The 15,496-nt window shown below is 44.8% G+C and overlaps 1 protein-coding gene across 1 annotated transcript in view; it reads right to left on the bottom strand.

Annotated features, from left to right (window-relative positions):
• The window catches only part of Myof (myoferlin), a 133,778-nt gene extending 118,483 nt beyond the window's left edge, over positions 1-15,295 (bottom strand). The window contains 1 exon segment of the mRNA XM_042689201.1: positions 15,125-15,295. Within this exon segment, the coding sequence (XP_042545135.1) occupies positions 15,125-15,212 (88 nt within the window). The 5' untranslated portion in view covers positions 15,213-15,295.
• Positions 15,296-15,496: the final 201 nt, after the last annotated feature.

The raw sequence follows: 15,496 nt of genomic DNA, 5'->3' as shown, positions 1-15,496 counted from the left end.
CAACTGTCCAATAGTGTGCCCTACCCTCGTTGAAAAGGCCTGAGAAGAGCCAGGCACTGGTGGCTTACCCCTGTAATTCTAGTTACTCAAGAGGTAGAGCTCTGAGGATCACAGTTTGAAGCCAGCGTAGGCAGGAAAGTTGTGAAACTTTTGGGGGTTGGTCATGGGGCTTGAACTTGGAGCCTGGGCACTGTCTCTGAGCTCTTTTACTTAAGGCTAGTGCTCTACCACTTCGAGCCACAGCTCCACTTTCAGTTTTCTAGTGGTTAATTGGAGATAAAGAGTCTCACAGACTTTACTGCCCTGGCTGGTTTCAAACCATGATCCTCAAATCTCAGCTTCCTGAGTAGCTATGATTACAGGCACAAACTACCAGTGCCTGAAATGTGAAATTCTTATCTACAATTAAAAAAGAAAGAAAGAAAGAAAGAGTTAGCTTTAGCTTAAGTGAAAAAGCTCAGGCCCTGAGTTCAAGCCTCAGAAATGATATGTGTGCACGTGCATGCGCACACACACATGCACGTGGAGGGAGAGAGAGAGAGAGAGAGAGAGAGAAGGCCTGAGATGCCAGCACTGCTAAGACTAGCTGGTTCCATCTATGCAGAGTGTTCAGTATAGAAATGGTAAGCCATTTGACAATCTATTGACCTCAGCCAAGTAGATTTACTCTCCACCCTACTGCACTCTCATCTAAACAGTTGAAGCTCTTAAGAGTAAAAGCTGAAGCCTCTAACCAGTAACTCACACCTATAACCCTACCTATCCTGGAGGCTGAAGTCTGAAGATCCTAGTTGAAAGCCAGCTCAGGCATGAAAGTCCATGAAATTTGTATCTCCAGTTAACTAGCCGGAAGTGGAGCTGTGGCTCAAATAGTAGAGCACTAGCCTTGAGCAAAAAAGCTCAGGGACAGAGCCCAGGCCTTGAGTTCATGCCCCAGGACTAACAGATAGACAGACAGACAGACAGACACACACACACACACACACACACACACACACACACACACACACACACACACACACACACCTTGCTTTCCAGAAAAGAAATTCTGTCCTAATATTATGAGCAAGATCATAACATAGAAATGCTTCCTGGCTTTCCAGTCTGTTGGGCTGTCCTACAGACTTCATACCCAACACAGCATCCGTCAGCTGTCATTCAGCTTTCCAGGCTGCGGGTCTGTGCCAAATTCAGACCAGCCAGTGCCTACAGTCATGTGAGCCAATTCGTCAAAGGAAATTTCTCTGGCTCTCTCCTTCTCCCTCCCTAGATTCCCCCCCCCCCCCCACCACCACATCCTTGGTTCTGTTTCTCTGAAGAACTCTACAAATCACAGCAGGAGTCAGTGGAAATAATCTCACCTGCATTGATAACAACACATTTTTAGGCACTTCCAAATACACATCACCTGAGCAGACTCTCCACTCAGTGAATTCTCCACTTTACTTTTTTCATTTTCTTTCTTTCTTTCCTTCCTTCCTTCCTTCCTTCTTCCTTCCTTCCTTCCTTCCTTCCTTCCTTTCTTTTCTTTTCTTTTTCTTGAGGTGGAGCAGCCCTTGGGTTTGAATCCAGGGCCTGACCTGGCCAGGCAGGCACTCTACCACTTGAACTATGCCTCCAGCCTCATAGTTCTCCACTTTTGAGCTATTATCTCGGGGCAATATGGAGCTCAACTCTAGGTTCAGAGTCCTGATTATTAGAGAAGATCCAGGGAACATGAGCCTGGAGCACTCCTCTCGAGTCCTGAGTAGTTAGGTTGTTGTGTCTTCCTGAAGTGGTCTCAGAAGAAGTAGGGGTGCTGTTAGAGTAGATGAGCAAGCTCTCTGGATTCCCCATGTAACTTTAGTGGCCCTACCCTTCACAAGTTTCTGGCCCTTTTCTTCTGAGAAAAAACAATCCTCCACTCTAATACTAAAACTTCAGAGACCCCCCTGAAACCATCCAACATAGTTCCCATATCCTGCGTGCTCCAAAGTGCTCACAGCTCCCAGGACTTCCCCCGAGCTACCTGAGTTCATCTACCTCGTCATTCCAGGAAGAAGGCTCTGTTATGAGCCAGCCAAGACACAAGAGAGATTCAGCAACTTCTCGGGGCTCACACAGTTAGAAAGTGGTAGAGCTGGGATTCAAACCCAGGCAGATGAGATACAGTGCGACTCCTCGAAAGAAAGAACTATATTTAATTAATTTTGTCATTCCCTTCAGGGTGATTGTTAACTCATAGTTAAGTCCTCCATGATTTGAGTGAACTAAACACCTAAGCTCACATAAGCCAAGCTAGGTTTACTTCCAAGCAGTAGCTATTAATCTTCTCCCGCCTCTTCCTCCTCCTCCTCCTCCTCCTCCTCCTGCTCCTCCTCCTCCTCCTCCTCCTCCTCCTCCTCCTCCTCCTCCTCCTCCTCCTCCTCCTCCTCCTCCTCCTCCTCCTCTTCTTCTTCTTCTTCTTCTTCTTCTTCTTCCTCCTCCTCCTCTTCCTCTTCCTCTTCTTTTTTCTTTTTGTACCAGTACTAAGGCTTGAATTCTGAGCCTCTCACCCTCACCTGACTTTTTCTTTTTTTTCACCTAACTTTTTCATTCAAGACTGACACTCAACCACTTCAGCCACAACTCCAGCTTTTTTTTTTTTTTGCTAGTTAATTGAAGATTTAGTGTCTTCCAGATCTGACTGCCCTAGCTGACTTTGAACAGGGATCTTCAGATCGCACCCTCCTGAGTAGCTAGGATTACAGGTGTGAGCCTGTGCCTGGCTAGATGGTTCTTATTATTGCACTAGGACAGCCTTCATTTGCATCCTAGGGCATTTCTCTGGTTGTGGAGCTCCAAGGGGCAGAGCCAGTGAGCCCAGAAAGGGCCCAGTGATGTTGGGGTCAGCCTTGCTAGAATTACTCTCCCACATGGCTCCATTCCGGGCTCTGTGACTTCCTGGGGCAGCAGACATGTGGGCGCTGACTGTCCTCCAGGGCCATCAGTCAGTCTGACAGCATCAAGAACAGGGGGAGAATACTACAATAACCAGTGCTGTGGGTAGGAGCAACAGGGAACTCCTCAGCCCTCAGGACTTGCAACGGTTCCTCGCTAGAACACTGGCCCTGCTTTCCAGCCCTGCTGACCCAGTGCTTGGAAAGATGTCACCCAACAGGTTTCAGGAGAAAAGCATTTAGGCCAAGTGGCAGTGGAGAAACAGAGGCTGTTCCTTGCATTTCTGATGCAGCAGCTATTCTGCTGATTAAACAGGACCCCCCTGGGAAAGGTGGGCCAGTTTCTTGCTTCCCTCCTGTGCCCTGTGCCCCACTGGCTCTGAGCTGCCCTGAGGAATTTGCAAGCAAATTCCTCCTCCAAGGGAACAAAGACTGTCACCTGAATGAGTCCCTTCCTTAATGCCAATCTGGGAAGTGGTTCTATCTGGTTTACGCTGCCAACTGCCCATTGGAGGTGTGAGTGGGCTGCTTGCCTGTTGATTTGCCTATGATTATCCACTCTGTGCCAAGTGCTTGAAACATATCCATATTTACAAGACAGGTGCTAGTGCACCCATTTTGCAGATGAAGAAACTGAGGCTCTTGACCACTACAGCTTCTGGCTGGTGTGTTTCTCAGATCTAATTTGTTAGAGACTGAATGAAGGCTGGTCTGTGTCAAGTTTATTTCCAACCTATTGGAGGAGATGAGGACACAGTGATGCTCATGGCGTGAATATCCAGTAAAAGGGGGATTCAAATGCCCACCTGGCAGAGGCAACAAGGACCAAGTGAGAAAGTCCAGGATACAGCAGATGTGACCGTGTTTGGTTTAGAATTCAAATCAGCAACTGCTTCCATCAAACAAGCGGTGGGATAATTTGAAATCAAAGAAAATAAAATGGTCCCATAAAAGTTTTGAAAACAAAAGCCACACTGCAGAATCAAAAATCTCCGTAATTACATTTTACCACTCTTAAGAGAAACTGGCTGAACCTTCCCTGAAATCTCACAATTAATAATAATCTCTCCTCCCATACTTAATAATCTCTTTAAACAGGATTTTCACCATTGCCAGCAATTTTAACCCATTCTCCTCAGCTCTCTTCCCTATGCGATAAAGGCTTTGATCTTGGGCTTCCTAATAAGAAATCTGGATGTTTGTTGTAGATCTGAGAAAGAGAGAGAAAGAGTTTGCTTATCTGTAGAGCCTAGGACGTGGATGGACAAAGTGTAGAATTAAAGCACTTAGCACTCATACCTGTAATCCTAGCTACTCAGGAAGCTGAGATCTGAGGATTGCTGTTCAAAGCCAGCCGGGGCAGGAATATCTGTGAGACTCTAAATGTGCAATTAATCACCAAAAATCCAGAAATAGAGCTGTGGCTCAAATAGTTATAGCACCAGACTTGAGCGAAAAAGCTAAGGAACAGTGCCCAGGACCTGAGTCCAAACTCCATGACTGGCACAAAAGAAAAGAAAACAAAAGAGCGAGGCTGTGTACAAACAACACCAGCCACATAGTATGAGACTGGGTCTCAAGTCCTAGATCTGCTCCTCCCCTTACCCAGCTTCGGTCTCCCTGGATCTCTTCAAGCCATAACATTCCCATCTACAAAATGGGTATAAACACCTGCCTCCATACCTGCCAATGTGAAGAACAAGTAAGATTAAGCCCTTAGCTTTCTCAGTATTAAGTCCACGGACAAAGCCCTTTCCTGAGGCAAGTCACTACTGGAAAGCCCGTCCCGAACCCGAGGTCCCCTGGAACAGTGAGAGTACCTCACAAAACCTTCGGGGCCAGCAATATCCAGCCCGAAGACACCAGCACCCCTGCTCCTCACCTTGGTCTGGGCAGATGCCTCTAGGGTTGAATTTTCCCAAGGAAGTACAATGGGTAAGAGAGGGAACCCCAGAAGTAAGAGGGGCATTCTCCAAGAGAAGGAATAAAGCGTGCGGCCAAGACCAAGCCTCTAGCACCAAAGAAGGCGTGCCCAGCCCCAGCACTGGGGATGTTGAGTCCCAGCTCTGCCTGGAACCTGCTTGGGGACCTTTCAGCAAGGCATGTGACTCAGTCTACACAAGACTGCATTTCTCCACCTCCAAGAGACTTCTCATCTATTTCTCTTGGTGAAGAAAAAAGCGAGGAAATTAAAATGAAATCCCTTCCTAGCTGTGAAGTGCTTGGCCCAGTGTTTCCACTGCTAAGTTCTAACCACCACCACCACCTGCAAACCATGCTAACACCTTTCCAGGCCTAAGTGGTATTCTGAATTCATCCAACTCTGTCTCTACTCACAGCTTATTCTAGAAGCTGTTTGAGAGCAGACCCAAGTCCGGCTTGCTTTTCACCTATCCACAGAGGTGACACGCTCACTGTCTGGTGGAGCACCTATCCATTCATACTTCTTTTTTTTTTTTTCTTTAGTGGTGGTACTGAGATTTGAATTCAGGGTCTCGCCCTTGCTCTTCCACTTGAGCCAAGTCTTCAGCACTTTTTTGCTTTATTTATTTTCCATGTAGGATCTATGTTATAGCCTAGACCAGCCACACAGCTGGGATGAGAGATGCTCTACAACATCCGCCTTTTATTGGTTGAGATGAGAGTCTGGTTAACTTTGGCCAGGGATGGCCTCAAATTGCCATCCTCCAGATCTGTGTCTCCTGAGTAGCTAGGATTATAGGAGTGTGCCACCACACCCATCTATACTTGCTGACTGGAGTTATGTTTGGAAGGAGGCAGCTGCAGTTACAGAAAGGGAGGAAGAGAGAGGGGGGTTGGGTAGTGAATGGAGGCAGTGATGAAGGATAAGAAAAACATAACATTATTAAAAGAAAATGAGAAGGCAAAGGAATTTTCTTCTCATTAAAGGCTGTGTCTACTAAGATAAAAAACAATGAAGGTAATAAATCAGAGAACAGAGGTGTTGGTGGAATAGAACCTCACCCTACCAGTGAAATAGGAGATTTTTAAATACTTCATGTAGAACAAGTTTGGGTTTTAGTTCCTGCTAATAAAACGGCTCAAACACGCTTTTCAGCAGACCTGATTCACTGCTAAGCTATGTCACCTCTAGGGCACTGAGTCACAGTGTGTCAGAAAGTTCCCCTGTGGGAAACTCAGCCTGAAGGGCTAGTTTTCTTCTTTGCTTTGCTTTCCTTTTTCTCCCCTCCCTTCCTCTCCCCTCTCCTCTTTCCTCTTCTCCCCTCCTCTTCTCTCCCCTCCTTTTCTCTCCCTCCCTGTCTTGTTCTTTGTATATTTTTCTTCCTCTTTAAGCCTGGATCTGAATGCCCTGGCACACTGAACTTCACCCATGTGCAGGGGGCAGTATCATTCCGTTGGCTGGGTGGCCGTGGCCAGGCTTGGTTCTGGCACACACACACACACACACACACAATAATAATAGAAAGACTAGTTGTTTTGACACAATGTGAAGCGAATCTAGTCCTTGTCTCCAACTCACCGCTTTACCTTTGAAAGAGAAGCTCACAGGCCCGTGTTTGCTTCTGATTTGCCTGCCAACTTTCTGTCCCTTTACCTTCTAACCAGCCCACTCACTTCTCACTGGGCTGTATGCAAATCAGCCAGATACTTGAGCCACGATGATGGTAAATATCTATTTTTAAGTCCAGATACCTTAAAATATTTTTTTTCTTTGTGTGTGTGTGTGCCAGTTCCAACTCAGGGCCTGGGCACTGTCTCTTTCTCCACTCAAGGCTACCACTTCAGCCACAGCTCCACTTCCAGCATTTTAGTGATTCATTGGGGATAAGAGTCACATACTTTTTTCCCCCCAGGCTGGCTTCAAACTGTGACCCTCGGTTCTCAGTCTCTTGAATAGGTAAGATTATAGGCAGGAGTGAGCTACCAGTGCCCAGCCTTATTTTATTTTTATGCTCATCAGAGATAGATCTTATTCACACTTCACAGCTAGGGAAGCTGAGACTCAAAGAGATTTCTTGCCATTAATATGACCAAAGCTCAAGATCAGATTATAGTCTGGGGCTCCTCTGCCTTTCAGCTTTCTTCGATAGTCTGGATCCCAAACATCTGTGGAAACCCTACTAGGCACAGAGCTCAGTGCCAGAGAGATGCAGGCCTTGTCTTCACTCAGCTTACTGCCCAATGTGCAGAGCCTACAGAAATCTGCAGAGGGCCAGGAATGTGGCTTAGTGGTAGAGTGCTTGTCTAGCATACATGAAGCTCTGGGTTCAATTCATCAGTACCACATACAAAGAAAAAGCTGCAAGTGGCAGAGTGCTAGCCTTGAGCAAAAGAAGCTCAGAGACAGTGCCCAGGCTCCAAGCTCAAGCCCCAGGACTGGCAAAAAAAAAAAAAAAAAAAAAAATCTGTGGAGCCAGCAAACACAAAGGACACCAGGATATGAGAAGAATTTCAAGACACCAGACTGAGCAGACTGAGGGCTAGTTGGGAACAAGGCGTGCTTTTGGGAGGAGGTGGATGACCTCTGATTCCAGCTCTATCCTGGGGAGCCTGGGCCAGTTCAAGGACATGGTACTGCAGGGGACCAAGGTCACTTCTCCCACACCTTCAGCTGACACTCAGCCATACTGCAGTCATTGCCAGATTGGTCCTAATGATGAAAGCATAAACTGGAAGCCAATGTAGAGGTGCTAACAACCTCTATGCCCCTCTCTTTAGAATGGCTCTCATCAAAAAGCAGAAACTGCCAGGTGTGGTGGCTCATGCCTGTAACCTTGGCTATTCAGGAAGCTGAGATCTAGAAGAGTATGGTTTGAAGTCAGCTCAGGTAGAAAAGTCTGAGACTCTTTATCTCTAATCAACCAATAAAATGACAGACTGGAGGCATGGTTCAAGTGGTAGAGCACAAAAATAAAACAAGTGAGACAGTAAGCCCAGTACCCAGTATGGTACTCACATGCATGCACATGCACCTACCCACACACAGAGTCAACAAAACCAGCATGTAGTGTCCTATTACTACCTTGATTCACATGGTCATATTTGCTCAACATCACCTTGTACATGCTTTTATCACTCATTAAAACACATATAAAAAAGGAAATAAAATGTCCTAAAGATATTTGACTCATGGTGATAAAAATCTGGGGCAAAACTTTGCCTGCCTAGTCCAAAGGTTATTTCTTCCACACTGTAGGTCATAAGAAGAAGGGGTCTTTTGTGTGTGTGTGGGGGCGGGGGTAGGTCAAATAACAGATTAAGGTGAGAAAGAATATATGTTTTTATTACGTATATATACACACACACATTTGTATATATGTAATTCCTATGAGTAGTGTCACATGTATTTCCATTTGTTTTTCAAACAACACTACAAGGCAGGAGGTATTATTCATTTATTCATTGTTTCTTTTTGTGCTGGTCCTAGGGCTTGAACTCAGAGCCTGGGCACTCTCCCTGTGCTTTTGTGTTCAAAGCTGATGATCTGCCACTTGAGCCACAGCTCCACTTCTGGCTTTTTAGTGGTTAAAGGTAAGAGTTTCATGGACTTTCCTGCCCAATCTGGCTTCAAACTGTGATCCTCAGATCTCAGTCTCTCAAGTAGCTAGCATTACAGGTATGAGCCACTAGTACCAGTTCATTCATTCATTTTTAGCCCAAGTTTTTTTTTATTGGCTTATATCAGTTGTTATATAGAATTAGATATTTCATTGTTATGTCTTCTAGGATATATTACTAAAACATTGAAGCTTTTTTTTTTTTTTTTTTGCTCATGAGCAATTAGGAATAAGAATTCTTATTCAGGCATCCACCTGGTTCCAAAGCCCAGAGTCTTGGATCCTTAATGGCCAATCAGAAGTTAGCAGATAAGGCTCAAGGGTCCAGCTGACTATTTCTGAGTAAGAACTGTGCTCAAATTACACTCCCGTTCAATAGAGCAGCTGTTCAATGAACTCACACAGAGCCATAGTCTAGGCTTCTAAGTCCTATGTGGATTATTGACCATAACACCTGTGTGGATGGCTCATATACAAATACAAATGTTTGGTGGTCTCTCTCTCTCTCTCTCTCTCTCACACACACACACACACACACACACACACAACTGACAGCCTCACAATTTTCCTTCCCAGTAACAAGAATGCAAAAGAAGTCTAAGACACCAAGTTGTGTCTGGATCGAAACTAGCTGTGCTCAGTGTTTTGGAATGTGTGATGTGGCTCTTGACCAAGATTGTCTACAAAACACCTGAGAGAATATTAAGTACAGTCCTGCCTTGGGGGAGGGGAGGGAGATTGGCCAACTTCCCATAATTCCTTTCAGGACTTTTAAACTCAATAATGTTATGACACCACAATGTCACCAATCTCCTGCCAGCTCTTTGCCTCCATATATATATATATATATATATATATATATATATATATATACCATGCTTGCTTGACAGTATCAAATGGCAAATGGTTAGGGATGGAGAAGGCAATCACTAAAGAGAAATCTAAGCAAGGAAGCTTAGCTTCCTTTACCTGAGGGCTTATAGTTAAGATGTATTGTGGAGAAGGAAGGGAAAAATAAGGCATACTAATTAATTTCAAATAGACAATAGTGCTTTCTGTAAGTGATGGAGAGCCACAGAATGTGCCTTTGGTAGTTCCCAGGCTTCTGCATGGGTGGGGCAGCCATCCTGCCATGGTGAGTCTGCCAGCCCTGTCTCCAGAAGAAATGTCAAGGGCACAGGGACTGTTTCCCTCCCCGCCAGTGTTGGTCTGTATAACCCTAGTTCAGATGGAGTGCCCTAGTAAGAAGCTTCTAGACTAGTTCTGTGGCATACCCTGGGTGAACAAGGGCTCTGTGTGGACCACTCACCTGGGCAGACTACGGTGAAGAAGCCACAAGAGATAGTTCTCTCTTCCTACTCCACCATCCTCATATGGCATCTCATAGCTTTTGGCTTTTTTTTAAAGAGATGCTTTTCTGCTCAGGGCTAGCACTCTACCACCTGAGCCACAGCTCTACTTGCAACCTTTTGCTAATTGACTGGAGATAAGAGTCTCATAGACTTTTCTGCCCAGGCTAGTTTCAAAGATCAATCCTCATATCTCAGCCTCCTAAGTAGCTAGGATTATAGGCATGATTCAGTGCCTAGCTATTACTAGCCTTTAATAGCCTTGGGGTTTTGAATATTCTCAGCACAAAGAAATAAAGGTAATAGGTATAACCATTACCCTGGTCTGATCATTTAGCAGAGTATATATGTTTTGGTGTTTTGGGATTTTTTTCCAATTACTGCATATTCTAAGCTGGCCTTGTACTTGAGGTCCTCCAGCCTCTGCCTCCCCAGTGCTGGGATTACATGTGTTCTACTGAAATGCTGCATTGTAGCCTCTAAATCCATAAAACTGCTATGTATCATTTCAAAATAAATATATATATATACTTACTTAAATATATAATATATATTTATTTTAAAAAGTAAAAAAAACAACTTGCACTAGGAAAATATATGTGTGTGCATATACCTGTGTATACATGTATATACATATGGCTCTTGCTAAGAGCAGACAAGCCTCTGTGGGATAAGTCACACAGGCTTTGGGGATTTCTGCAAGTATACTTTCTCTCACGTGGGCCATGATTGCTCCATTTTTTGAAAAGAGAAAGGATTCTTAGGAAAGTGAGCTGGTGTGGTCAAGGCTACAGCTTGGTTGGAAGGGGTTCCTAGAAATGACCTACTCAATACTCTCAAACACATCCAAATGCAATAACAAGAATCTAAAAAAAAAGGCTGAGTGCCAGTGGCTCATGCTGTAGTCCTAGCTACTCAGGAAACTGAAATCTGAGGATTGCAGTTCAAAACCAGCCCAGGCAGAAAGTCCATGAGACTTATCTTCAGTTAACCACCAGAAAATTAGAAATGAACCTGTGGCTTAAAGTGATAGAGTACTAGCTTTGGGCAGAAAAGTTCAAGGACAATGCCCAAGTCCACAGTTTAAGCCCAGAAAAAAAAAAAAAATCTAGAAAAAGAAGTAGAGGGGCTGGGAAGATGGCTCAGTGGTAGGACGCTTGCCTTGCATGCTCAAGGCCCTGGGTTCGATTCCTCAGCACCACATAAGCAAAAATAAAAAAGCCAGAAGTGGCGCTGTGGCTCAAGTGGTAGAGCGCTAGCCTTGAGCTGAAGAGCTGAGGGACAGCACCCAGGCCCAGAGTTCAGGCCCCACGACTGGACCCAAAAAAAAAAAAGTAGAACTCAGCCATTATTTGGCAGCCATTTGGGCAACAGCAACAGCAATCTGAAGAGGTAAAAGTCTGTCAGAGGCTGAAAGGAGAGGAAATTCTGGAGATGGAATGAGAAAAACATCTCAGGTCCCCCCAGGAGATGGGCTGTTTCATAAGAACACATGTTATAAGGGCACAACAATTTAAAAATATATAAGAAAAATTCCTCTCCCAACCTTTTCAAGGCATTGACACAGAAACAGGAATGAGTCAAAGGAAAAGTGCAAGTCCTATGGCAATACCTATCCAGCAAGCCCATCTAGAAAAGAAACCACAATTACACACACACACACACACACACACACACACACACACACACACACACACACACACACACACACAGAATCAATCCTTCAGAAACGCCATCTTCACAAAGATATGCACACAAGGACACCCACCTTGGCACAGCTCACAGTTGCGAGCTAGTGGTGCTGATTGGGGGAACTTGCATGGTTATAGCAAAAGGTTGAAAGGTTTATATCAAATTGTTCAAATTGTTGTGGTTCCTAGGTAATAATAATGGAGATAGGAGTGGTATGAAGCAAACATGGAGATAGGGGTGGTATGGAGGCATGGTGACTTATGCCTGTAATCCTAGCTATTCAGGAGGTGGAGGGAGCAGAAGCAAGATTCAAAGCCAGCCCCAGGGTGCAGCAGAAGAGACAGAGCTTTTAAGAACCCAGCAAGCACAAAGCCCTGGGTTCAAGAATGGTGATTGAGAGAAGGGTGGGAGTAAGAATATTCATTTCTAATAGTATAATCAGTTCTAGATTGTTCGTTTATTTTCTCATGTTGTACCTTTTAGTTCAAGTGGCCAGTGGCCACCTATGCTTCATGGACACACTGGGCTTAAGATTCAGAGGTAGTTTATGGAAGCTGGCATGCCCTGAGGAAATGAAAAATCTGAGTCTTCTCCTGCAGTCACCCCTTGATCCTCCTGGTTCAAACTCATGCCCTGAGAACCTCCATGCTGAGTCCCAAAAGACTGAGGGAATTGGAGGCCACCGAGCTGTTAGGTAGCACCTTCCCAACTGCTGTGGCCGGAGGAAGCATTCACCAAAGACCACATTGTGTTCCCCAGTAAGACGCAAGTGGAAGGGGGGGGGGTAGTTCTATTAGCAGATAAACCTTTCTCTTCATAAGTTGATCATCTCAGTACTGTACTGTTCCAGTAATGGAGAGCTGGCTAACACAGCCTTGAGTCTATCTGGGCAGCCCACAATTCCCACACTTTCCTCTTGGCCAGGCTCCCACCATCTTGGTCCTTGCTGTTGCATAGGCCACTTCACAGGCAAAATGCTCACAGCTCTCAGTTAACACGGAACTTCTGTTGGATTGCCTTCCAGGTCACACACTGCCACGCTCCACAGGGCAAAGTGCACCTGGCCTTGCTCCATGGCCCCACTCATGAGTGGTTTGCCTGAACTTCATATTAGTTAATTTTACAGAGTTTAAAATGGGGAAGGGGCAAAATTAGAAGGCTTTGCTATCCCCTCCCCCTCCCCCCCCTACAACCCATATCCAAGGCAGGGCCCTTCTATCTTTGGGAGACAAATGTTCAGTGTGCAGAACTACAAAATTACAGAACCAAAGATATATCACCCTTGCGCCCCCTCCCTCCAGTCCATTAACTGAAAAATTTGAGATCTAGTGGTTTAAATCTGGATTAGCCAATGTCAATGGACATTAAGGTTATGTTAGCTAGAGTTCACAGATTCCAATGCTCTTTCTGTATGAATGAACAGAATGAATGAATGAATGAATGGCTTCACCACTCAATTCAGAAAACCAAAGGAATCTCACCAAGAATCTAATGTTAAACTATCTAGTAAATGTAACTGATCGGGTAGACTCTACTTACCAATTTAACTGATATTTTCTGTTTTCAATTGACTGTTTATGTTCATAGGCGTATATTGTTAGTCATTTAAAATGTTCTGTTAATGCATATACCCCAGACAAGTCAGACTTCAATAGTGTTAATTCCAATTCCCTTATAAGCTATATGATTTACCTCAAATAATAACATCATTAGATTGAACCCAAAAGGTTCAATATCTTTACATGCAAATGGTGAAAGTTACAAAATCTTCATGTGTCCCTCTTATATATGCTTCAGAAAGATTTTTAAAACCAATACACATAGCCGGATACCACTGTCTCACATCTGTAATCCTAGCTAGCAACTCAAGAAGCTGAGATCTGAGGATGATGGTTCAAAGCCAGCCCTGGGCAGGAAAATCCGTGAGACATTTATCTCCAGTTAATCATAGAAAAAGCTGGAAGTGGCACTGTAGCTCAGGTGATAGAGTGCTAGCCTTGAGCAAAAGGAGCTTAGGGACAATGCCCAGGCCTAGAGTTCAAGGCCCAGGGCTGGTAAACACACACACATACACACACACACACACACACACACACACACACACACACACACACACGCACACATACACACACACACAATGAACTCTGATATAACATGACTACATAATAGTCACCAGACATTTACTTAATTAATTAATTAAATTGATTGATTACCAATACTGACGCTTGAACTCAGGGATTTGTGTTTGCTAGGTTTGCTTGCTTAGCTGAGTCATGCCTCTAGCCCTGCTTTTTGCTAGTTGTTTTGAAGATAGAATCCTGACTTTTCTGCCTGGACTAGCTTTGAACCTTGATTCCCCCAAATGTCAGCCTTTCCAATAGATAATATTACAGGGATGAGCCACCAGCACCAATGAGATCTTTAAACTACATCATCTTTTAAGAATCTAAATTTGTTTTTTTTTTCTCTTTCTCTTTCCCTTTTCTCTTTGCCCCTCACACCACCCCATACACACACACACACACACACACACACACACACACAACCATTTGCCAGCTTTATGGACTCAAGAAATTAGAAAGGACTAGATTACCCAGAAGTGGCCAGGTTCCTGGAGAGAGAGAGAAAGGTGCCAAGAATATGAGAATATGTGTGTCTGACACCACTCCCATGCTCCCTTCCCTTTTCCCCTGTCAGGAAGAGGGCTGGCAATGTTAGCAGTAACCACAGATAAATACAAGATAGGTCAAGCTCCTAAATCCAGCTTTAGTCACCGCTGAGGTTCCTTACCCTGCCTGGAAGTGTGCTGCCACACCCGCCACTCAGCCCCTGCGTTGCAGTCACAGTTAAAGAAGATAGAAAAATAGCCACTTGGGGGGGGGGGGCATGCACTTTTAAAGACACTCTGGCTCTATCTTCCTCTCCTGATTCTAAGAAGAAAACTGAGATGTAAAGAAATAAAGTCACTAGTTCAAGGTCACTCGGCAAGTTAGCAACATATTCCTAAGCCATAGTCAGGCTACTCAGAGCTCCTACCACGAGCAATCCAAAAGGTCCAAAAGGCACAAAAACCACCCCAACTGCTTAGAGATGAACATGTACGAAGAGGCACAAATAGCTTGACAACAAATTACAAAATATAAACTCTACCAAACCTGCCAGAAGTCCAGTAACAGACCCTAAAAGCAGCACCCAGCTGTATACATTGAGTCCTGGGGCCTCTAGCAATTAAATCACTCTTTTACCCATTTCTCACAGGCAGGGTAAATTTAAAAATGCAACCCTTTTTCCATACATGAAATTAAGAGACACAAAACACATGTCGCTCCCCCTTCCTCCTCCTCTCCCCTTGTAGTTTATAGCAATCACAGTTCCAGAGCCAAGGTGTCAAGCCCAGCAAGGGAGTCTCAAAGCCCTTGGGAAATCTAATACCCTCCACATCCCTCAGTGCTCTCCCCTGACCTGCCCAGGTAACAAAACCCAGTAGGGCAGGGGCTGGGCTTGGCAGGCCGCCTGCCTAAGAGCAGGCTTTAAAAAGAAAAACCAAGCCCCAAGTTGCTAACATTCCAACACAGACCAACAGAGAAATGTAAAAATAAAGAGTAAAAAGAAAACTTTTCCTTACCCTTAAAAATCACAGAGACAATAGGATCCGGTTTCCCGAATTTCGTTTTAGGGATATTACTGGCAGATTCTACAATCACACGAAGCATGGCTCTTAGTGAAGTAGAAAGCAAATTTCAGCAAACGACCAAGTCAAGATCTGGCCACTCAGCCCCGAAGAGAATGGGTGGAAAGCCTCCAGCAGGGGAGGTTCTCCCGGGGAAGAGGGAAGGGGAGAGGCCTATGGGTGGACCTTAGAGCACTATTTACTGAAGGCGATGTGTAAACTGATACCCACACTCCCCAGTCCACGCAGTGCCCCAGGCACCGACTTAAGCACTCAGTGAATGTGGAAGTGAAAAAGTACAAGGCATCTACAAAACAAAATGTTGTG

Source organism: Dipodomys spectabilis, unplaced genomic scaffold (assembly GCF_019054845.1).
Source record: "Dipodomys spectabilis isolate Male_0828 unplaced genomic scaffold, ASM1905484v1 ptg000125l, whole genome shotgun sequence".
NCBI classification, from domain to species: domain Eukaryota; kingdom Metazoa; phylum Chordata; class Mammalia; order Rodentia; family Heteromyidae; genus Dipodomys; species Dipodomys spectabilis.
The sequence above is the reverse complement of the archived record's forward strand: the minus strand, read 5'-3'. Positions and strand labels throughout refer to the sequence as shown.